Source organism: Garra rufa, chromosome 15 (assembly GCF_049309525.1).
Source record: "Garra rufa chromosome 15, GarRuf1.0, whole genome shotgun sequence".
NCBI lineage: Eukaryota > Metazoa > Chordata > Actinopteri > Cypriniformes > Cyprinidae > Garra > Garra rufa.
The window spans coordinates 9,115,089-9,125,065 of record NC_133375.1 but is presented as its reverse complement, the minus strand read 5'-3'; the positions used below and the strand labels follow the sequence as shown (position 1 = coordinate 9,125,065).

General features: G+C 40.7%; 1 protein-coding gene across 1 annotated transcript in view; it reads right to left on the bottom strand.

Moving 5' to 3' along the window:
• Positions 1-340: 340 nt before the first annotated feature.
• Positions 341-9,977, bottom strand: part of LOC141287192 (TBC1 domain family member 10A-like) — a 29,381-nt gene continuing 19,744 nt past the window's right edge. The window contains exons 7-9 of the mRNA XM_073819327.1: positions 6,185-6,374; positions 5,264-5,418; positions 341-4,014 (exon numbers count right to left, since the gene is read on the bottom strand). Of these exons, the coding sequence (XP_073675428.1) occupies positions 3,253-4,014; positions 5,264-5,418; positions 6,185-6,374 (1,107 nt within the window). The 3' untranslated portion in view covers positions 341-3,252. The remainder of the gene's footprint in view (positions 4,015-5,263; positions 5,419-6,184; positions 6,375-9,977) is intronic.

Here is a 9,977-nt window from a genome sequence, read left to right as displayed (position 1 = left end):
GTACGCATTAAACTGATTGTCAGCAGTTTGTGTAAAGCTGCAGTTTGACCTCAGGCAGCCAGTTGTCACTGGTAATTTGTGACCAGAGCCATGGGTTTAGACCTCCGACAGAAAAAAAGCAAGGCGCTCTCTAATTTGCTACTTAGCACAGGCCATCGCAGATGACCCAAAGCATTAAGGTTTCGGTTTACACCAGGCTCTTTGATGGCTTTCCTTACGGTAATTGAAGCACAGCAGTGACAGAAAACAGACACGTTCTGTGACCCAGTGGGAAGCGGCGCCTTCATCCTGTTCGTAAAATACAACAACACATTCATGTGATCTTATTTAGAAGTGCTTTTATTTGTACAAAATCTACATAGAGGCGACAGTCAGTTGTTGAGGATTGATTATATATATATATATATATATTAGATATACAAATCAAAGTTCTTGCCAAAGTAATTTGTAAGCATTAATAAAACAAAAAACAAAACAAAAAACAGCAGTGCTCCCATAATTTTTTTAAAGACATAAATCATAAGATGCAGCTGAAAACCGATTACAGTTTAGAATATTTCGGCTATTAAAATGTAAATAAAAATGACTCACCCAATAACATGTAATCACGTCTCTCAGCTGTTTCGTAACAACTCTCTTCACAGATGACTATACAAGTAACTAAATTCCCAATGTAACAGGTTAACGTCTCTGACTAAATGAATCATTTGTAGGGAACGTGCGCCATCTAGTGGCTTGAGATGAAATAGGTTTACAGTCCTCAGTCTCTCATATTAGCAAGGAAATAAATACATCAGAGGTGTTAAAGAGACACTCCAACATCATTTCAACATCACATCTGCTATGTTTGTGATTTTCACACAAGAAACTAGAGCTATGTCCTTATAAAATCAGAACGAAGTATTTCTTTTTTTAAACAAAAGCACTCACACAGCTCGTCACTGGAGGATACTCTTAATAGGACAAATGTGTCTTATTTACACCAAAATTGGTCTCAAAAGTACTAATATGTATGCTTTAGAAGTACAACATTGTCATTTTAAAGGTCAAGCCCCAGTGTCAAGCTTTTGTATACCTGAAGGATAATATTTGCATTTTTTTTTTTTTTTTTTTTTGCAAAGTAAAGTTTAAGGATGCTCCCACTTTAATTGCTTCTAAGAAAGATTGTTTAAAACAAATTGTTTTTCATTTTTACTTACATTTGAGTGTAGCTACTTATGGAAGGCCGTTTCTGCCACAGAATAAAAAATAAAGCAGGTAATTGTGACTTTTTATCTCACAATTCTGATTTTTTTTTTTTTTTCAGAACTGAGATATAAATGCACAATTGTGAGTTATAAAGTCAGAATTGCTAGATATAGAGTCAGAATTGCGAGATAAAAACTTGCAATTGTGACAGTATCTCCAAATTCTGACTTTTTGTTCTCGCAATTGCGAGTTTGTATCTCGCAATTCGGAGTGTTCTTCTATATAAAGTCAGAACTGCAAGATATAAACTTGAAATTCTGTCTTTTTCTCGCAATTGCGAATTTGTATCTCGCAATTCTGGCTTTTTTCTTAGAACTGTGAAATATAAATGCACCATTGTGAGTTATAAAGTCAGAATTGCAAGATATAAACTCGCAATTCTGACTTTTTTGTAAGATATAAACTCGCAATTCTGACTTTTTTTTCTCGCAATTACGAGTTTGTATCTCACAATTCTGACTTTTTTGTAAAATATAAACTCACAATTGCGAGTTACAAAGTCCAGTTCTAAAGAGAAAAAAAGACTGATGTTTACAAAATTCCGAGTTTATATCACACAATTCTGACTTCTTTTTTTCAGAACTGCGAGTTTATATGTTGGAATTCTGACTTTATAACTCGCAATTGTGAGTTTATATTATTAAAAAAATATAAATATGTTTTATTCAGTGATGAAAATTGGCTTCCATAGCTACTGGTAACAGACGTGATGTTGAAACAAAAAATGCTCCGTTGCACTTATTATGACAGCTATACATTAAACCGTTTAGTGAAATAAACAAAAATCTTTTATAATAGTGGCAGTCGTAAGTAAATGTAAGACTGTTAGATTGGAAAGTCACACATTATCAAGTCTTGCAACGTGACCTAATATTGTTAAGCAGCGAGTAACACAATAACTAGCCAAACGATTTGATTATAAAGTCTGCTTATAATTGAAGAATAATGGAAGAACTAATAGTCAGATTTTTTTTTTTTTTTTTGAGCATTGTAACACAAACACTATGAAGTCAATTATGGACCAGCACAGAGAGAAAAAAAAGAGGAGGTTTGTGTGCATGGAGGTCTTTAAAAGGTTAGTTCACTCCAAATCTAAAATTTCCTGATCATTTACTTCGATGTCATCCAAGATGTTCACGTCTGTCTTTCTTCAGTTGAAAAAAAAAAAAGGTTTTTAATGAAAACATTCCAGGATTTTTCTCAATATAGTAGACTTCAATGGGGATCAATGGGTTGAAGGTCCAAATTGCTGTTTCAAAGAACTCTACACAACCCCAACCCAGGAATAAGGGTTGTACCTAGTAAAACGATCGTTTTATTTTTAAAGGTAAAAATTTATATACTTTTTAACCAAAAATGCTCATTGTGCACCAGCTTGGACTTCACGCATTACGTTATCAAGTTGGAAAGGTCACCCAGTGTTTACAAAGCAAACATGCAAAGAAAGTCCAACGCACTTTACAAAAAAAGGTAAAATAACAATGTTGGACGATTTTGAAGTTGAAGGAAAAATTAGATGGACCTTTTTGAACCAGAGATGAGTATTTGTGATTATAAAAGACATCAAATGTATTTTTTTTTTTTAAATGATTGATCGTTTTAGATAAGACCTTTATTTCTCGGCTGAGATTGTGTAGAACCCTTTGAAACAGCAGTCCACTATATGGAGAATAATCCTGGAATGTTTCCCTCAAAAACCTTAATTTCGACTGAAGAAAGAAAGACACAAACATCTTGGATGGCATGGAGGTGACTGAATTATCAGGTAATTTTAATTCAGGAGTGAACCAATCCTAGTCATTTGATCCTTGTCATTAAGCTTAATATATTCCTGAATTCTTCACGCTGACGGGTGCAAGATATTGACGGCAAGGATTCTTGTCACCCCAGAAAACTCTCGCCCAAAGAAAACCAAAATACATTCATAGTTTTTCCTCCCACCTTGTTCTCATGCATAATGCTGGTTCCCAATACTGTTTTCTCCCTGAATGCTGACCTGGAGAGTTACAGGTACGTGTCCTCTGAACCCACGCTCTCAAATGAGTTACGTAAACCAGGAACTGTGGGAGCAGCGACTGCGTCGCCGTTCACAGGTGCGTCATCTGGAAGAAGCGGAGTGGAGTCTGTAGTGGGTGGAGGATCTATCAGGTGGGCTGAGTTGTTGGTGTTGCTTGAGTCTTTAGGCAGTGGAAGTGGTTGGACGGTAACAGCAGGGTCGGAGGAGGGAGGGATTTCAGTCAGATGTGCTGGGAGCTTGGGTTTTGGTGAGGGTTGGGGAGGCGGTGGGGTGCGAGAGAGATTTGGAGATGGTTGGGGTGTGACGACAGAGACTGGTGGATCAGGGGAGGGTGTCTTATCGGGTGTAGTGAGGTGGGATTGCTGTAGTGATGGAGGAGGATGGTTGGACTGATTGTTTGAGGCTGTCTCTTGTGTTTGATTAGTAAGAGGGGCTAGTTTGGGGTCTGTCGGCAGGGCATACGGGTTTGGGACATCCAAAGCTGGATTGGGAGCTCTTCGGATAGTGCTTCTCTTCTTGACGCGAGCGAATTCAGATTTAGTGTCTGAGGGCAGGGGATACTGGACAATGATGGTGGGTTTCTGACGGAGGTCTTGGCGGGTGTGTGGCTCGGCAGACATGACGGCCTGGGCGCCGTGCATTCTGGGAGGGGACTTGTAGCTGAGCTCGCCGTGAGTCTTCCGCCAGCGCTTGAGCTGCACGCGGTGCTCTCGCTCGACATCCCGAGAAGATATGGGCAGCTCTAATATCTGCAATTGCAGAAGATAAGCTTCATTATCATCATTGCCTGTTCTTATTGTCATGCTCATAAATGTTTCTACATGATGCAAATAAAATGCATTAATGAGTGGAAGGTCCTGCTTGACAATCAAACATGTTTGTTATGAGTTATCAACTTAACTAGCAATGCAAATAAATGGCACCACCTATTGAGTCTTTTAAGAATAGCGTCCAGCAGCAAACAGTAAAAGTAACATTTAAGCACTGTTAATGTTAATAACATTACGAAATTGAGACATTTATGCTTCTATTTTGAACTTTATATGAGTGTATTAATATTTGATAATTTAATGGGTTTAGGTTAAACCCAAACCTTTCATGTAACATGGATCTTTATTTTTATGCAGTTGTAAATTTGTAAAAAGTTGTAAATTAATACTTTTATTTTGCAAGAGTGCCTTAAATTGATCAAAAGTGACGGTTAATATGTTTATAATGTTACAAAAGATTACCATTTCAAATAAATGCTGTTCGTTTGAACTTTCTATTCATCAACAAAGAAAATGTATCATAATATTCAATTTCAACAAAAATATTAAGCAGTAATTCTGTTTTAACATTGAAACATAATATAATATAAAGTTTCTTGAGCAGCATATCAGAATTATCACAATGCATTAAGAGCCTGAAGATCAGTGTAAATTTAACATATTTGGTTTTCTGGGAAATATGTAAGTATCTTCTGTAGCTTATGAAGGGCAGTACTAAATGAAAAAAAGAAAAAAAAAACAAAAAAAAAAAGTAAAATAAATATATATATATATATATGTAATAGTCCCTCAGTTGTCTTGAGTTTAAAAAATCTCAAAAATCATAGTCATTTTTGGAAAGTGTTCAAATACACAAAAATGCTGAAAAACCAAAGGGTTGTAATGAAGGATTTTCCCCCCCAAAAAACAGCTGTGGGTCATTCAGGTAACAACACAGTATTAAGAGTTTGTGAAATAATGTGAAATCTCTTATTCAGTTCAGTACTAAATAAAAAAAAATAGCTTTTTGTATGCTCCCTCTCATTTTGGTAAAATCATTTAGCAGACTCTGCAAAGTGTATGTAAACTTTTGACCTCAACTGTGTGTGTGTGTATATGTGTGTGTGTGTGTATGTATATATATATATATATATATATATATATATATATATATATATATATATATATATATATATATCAAATTTTACTCAAAACCCAAATGCAGTAGAACAGGGTGTGCGTGTGATACCTGATGTACGAGAAAGCCCTCCTGCATGTATCGCGGCTCCAAGGCCCTGAGAAGCTCCATAGTCTCATACTGACCAGGACAAGCCTTCAGTTTCTCGCGAGATCCCAGCATGCATTTCAGCAACGCCAGCCCAACACGGAAGATTATCTTCACTCCTATTAAAACGACAAACAACATGAGGAATACAGCCAGAAAGAAGATGAAAAATGTACGGTAACATTGGGGATGTGCAATATATACTGTTGTACAACATTAGGTGTGTGGGATATATACAAATTTTCCTTTGTCATTATTTACAATGTCAGTAAGTATAGGAAGCCTACTGTTTTAAAAATCTGTTCAGATTTTAAAAGTCATATAATGTATTACGGCCTTTAGTTTATTAAAATACATTTAAAAATTCAAGATAAAGGGCAAATGTCTTCGTATGACTTTTAAATGTCTTTTATTTTTATTTCAGTGAATATAATGTCACACAAAGAGTAGTTTTTTTTTCTCTGTACATCAGAACGATTGCAAATGTGATACTGATTTTACAGTCCAATAAACAAAAAGTTAATATTAGCCTAATTTAGTTTCATTTCAGACACAAGTTCCTGTTTTTGCTCTATTTCGTCAATGAAAATAGTTTCAAACAAAGCCACAGCAGAACTGTTTTGCGTCTCTGAGCAACAAACCACAGTGTTTCTTTGCTGAATCAATCACCCATTTGAACGAATCAGTTAAACGAATGACTTATTCATTCAGTGACCTGCTCCCAACTACTGGCGATTTTAGGTTTGTATTTAAAGTATTTTTTCCCTTTTTTTCCATGGAAGTCCTAAACCTCCAAATAAACTAGCGCAATAACACGCTAAAATATTTTGATACCATTTTTTGTCATTATTGCACAACCCTAGATAACAAGTAAGTTAATCTCACCGTCACACAGGAACATATCCCACACTCGGAGAACAGACGACCAGGGTAGAGTTCTGGAAAATGCACACATGAACCACTCCGTCATGTAGAGGATGGGCTCTATCTTGTGTTTCTCAAGGTGGCGATAAGCTGGAGGGCTCACACGCTTTAATAACGCATTTAAGATCTCTCCGTCCAACTGTATGGCCTCCTACAACACAAAAAACACTGGCATCAAGACTGTGTTTTTTTTTTTTCAGATTATAACTCACAGGTTTTATTTACAGCAGTGATTCCACATTCACATTAGAAATGAAGAATCATAGATCAGATCTAAATGAATTTGCCCACAGCTATTTTATTTATCACCTTTGAGTAAAAAAACTAAATAAGCTTTGCTTTCATTTTTCTGGCACCTACAGCATATTTGTCTGTCTCAGGAAACATGACTCAATGCTTGCAGATTGAAAACGGGAACTTCAGATATGAACACTATGAATAGAATGCAAACTATGAACCTGAGAACGTACGTGAGGAACCCAGATAAGGTTTCAATTACCTAAAACTATGAAGTTCATAATAGATGGTCTTCGTTCACGATGCTCATCATTCAAATGTTTTATTCCATAGCTGTAAAATGTAGGACCTTCATAATATCACCAGGCAACAATATCACCTACATCTCACAAGCATGTACTGTTTCCTCTTTTTGGATTGGATTTGTTAGGTAGAAACGTCTCAGGTTACGTATGTAACCCTAGTTCCCTGAGAATAGGGAACGAGACACTGCGTCCTCTAGAGGGCGCTTTTGGGGAACGCTGCAGCGTGCCTCGAGTCTGAAGAATGCATAGAAAAACTACATGAAATGGCCGGCGCCAGCGTATGACGTCACCGCGGCGCGTCAGTCGCTGCCGTTGCGTCACTACCGGGCGACCATAACATAAAGAGGCGCCCGTGCAACACAATACATCTTCAAAGTCTGAAGCTTTATCGTCCGAAGCATGGCGAAGAAGCCTAGAGGACGCAGTGTCTCGTTCCCTATTCTCAGGGAACTAGGGTTACATACGTAACCTGAGACGTTCCCTTCCGAAGGGAACTCTCACTGCGTCCTCTAGAGGGCGCTTTTGGGGAACGGTATACCAACACTGCCATGCTGAGGGGAGTGCATGCTAAGCCAGCGAGCACTAAGCAACAATTCTGAGAGGAATTGCCCCTACTAGGACGTGGTGACGGCTGTCAAAACGTTACCCCTCCCGGCCAGAGGCCTGACCTGTTACCCACTTACCAGACTGGGTAGAACCCAGGGCACAGCTCAGGCTTGGAATTATAGTAATTCCTTCTGAGGGAAACGGCTAAGCTTCGATGGAAACTTAGACTTGTCAGAACCAGAAACTACCGCAACATAGGGCCTAGTTCCCTCAGGAACTGGCTCCCATATGAGGGCAGAAACCTGTCCTGGGTCCGTTCAAAGGGCCACTAGTAGTGGCGCGCCCTAATAGTGGATGGTCAGCAGACATCAGCTAAGATATCAAAGGAGTCGAACCCAGGGAACCGGGGTTGTGAGCCGACTCCAATAGATGGGAACAAGGCAAAACGTGTGACCCATACCAAAAAGGGATTTAAAAGAGGAACCCAAACTTGGTGGGAACCTACCAACACGTGGATTTTATAGAAGTGCCCCAGGTGTGTGTGCACTTACCACACTTGTGGTTTTAACTGGAAGACGCCCAGGCATAGCGTGGGACGCTTACCGACATGATCGGATTTAAGGAGAGTGTTTTCCCAGAGGGTTTCACTATCAGCTCCATGCCGTCTGAAGAGACGGAAAGGGGATAACCCTGAAGGTGAGGGGATTGCCACACTAACCCTCCCCTGGACAGAAGCTCGCAAGCTATCTGTCAACAGAGAAGAACATGGAGCTGAGACCATCCTGCAATAGTGGACGACAGTGGAGGACAAAAATCCTGACCCTGATCCACAGGGAGAATCGCTTCTCCAGAAGGGGGCACTGCTGTCTTTTTAGGGAACCCTTAATGAAAAGGGGAAGCGTGCACAGCCCGGTCCACGCGACCTGTATGAAGGTCTGGCAATCTCACGAAGGTGGGTTGGCGCTCATAGAAGACCCTTCCCAGAAGGGGAGCTGCACAACCGAACAGGAGCGAATGCTCTCACTGTTACCCTTCATAGAGGGGAGCATACATCCAGAATAAAGGCTGGAGAGTAGAAACCTGAAGCATGAAGGTCAAGCTCCTACCCTGGGAAACAGGGAGGAGAACTTGGCCACCAAGGAGTGGTGCTCTTATAAGTGAACCCTGGAAAGGGGGCACGCCAACATCCTTGTAGCAGGTCCATAACTCTCAAAGGTCTGTCCCTGGTAGATTCCTACCCTCAGGAGGGAGGAAGCATTCAGTCCTGGGAAGTTGCTCTGAAGGAAACCCTGAATTAGGGGAGCTCAGGTCCGTTCCAGCAATCCTGCGCACAGGGAGGAACGTGAGCTCTTAACCTTAACAAACCCATTCCTCAGAAGGGGGAGCACTCAGTCCTGGGAAGTTGCTCTGAAGGAAACCCTGGATTAGGGGAGCTCAGGTCCGTTCCAGCAATCCTGCGCACAGGGAGGAACGTGAGCTCTTAACCTTAACAAACCCATTCCTCAGAAAGGGGAGCACTGTTTGCCTTGAAAGTTTCTGGGAAGCTCCGAAATGAATAAGGGCAGCTTCCTAGTTCAGACACTTCGTAAACCTTTCCTCAGAAAGGGAAGTGGAACTAGGCCTGGGGAGCGAGAATCGATCCTAAAGTGACGGCTTTCTAAGGTGTTAAACACCGAAGGATGCTCAAACCCTCTGTAGGGGAGACATTCGACAGCCTGGGTGTAGATCCTACATCAAGTGCTGCTTCAGCCCTCAGGCTTAGAATGAGGCGACTTGAAGAGAGTCTCAAAGTAGCGCTCAGATAAAAACCCCTTTCCTCAGAAAGGGGAGCGCACACCGAGAATCAAGACCCCAGCTGGAAAGCGTGTCACCAGGTGGTGCTCAAATAAAAAGCCTTTTCCGCAGAAAAGGGAGCAACCAAACCTGCTCCGAGTCCGCAGCGAGCACTCCGGACTGCTGGTACTCCTATGTAAGTGAACACCTGTCTCAACAGGTGTAGACACTCAGTTTCCATAGAAACCGTATTTAGGAGAGGACACGAAGCGGATCCTCGCACGCAGGCCGTCTGCAACAGAGTTAAACATACTAGTGCAATCTTAAATATAAATATCTTAAGATGCTTACCTAGGGAGAAAGGAAAAATTTCCTTTTGCTCGTTTAACCACTGAAGGGAGAAGCCCGATTGTGCTAGAACGAGTGTTGTGTAGACGGACACCACCATACAACCGGAAGGGAGGGGTGCTCCGTTGAGATGTTTCCACATTCCTTTTCTGAGGGAAAAACACAACACGCAACCCAAACCCTGCAGGCAACACGCCTATCCAGCCATAAGGGGGGCGTAACTAGGGAGTTATGCTCCTGTCTCAACAGGACATAAGTCTACACTAGGCCTGCAAAGGACAGCATAAACATACCAAGGGCAAACCTAAGAAAAACTTAGGGAGCTTACCTTGAAGAGGACAGAGGTCCTATGTGTAATATATGCTGTAAGGGTTGATTTACCGCACAGCCTGTGGAGTGGAGAGGGCAAACACTGCCGTAACCTTAATCCATAGGATCAGAGGGGGCGTCTGCCGTAGACTCGTCGTATTTCTTCTGTGAATAGAGAAAAACATACACAGGTCTGAGACAGTATGAAGTTCCTTCACGTAAAAAATGGATCATAC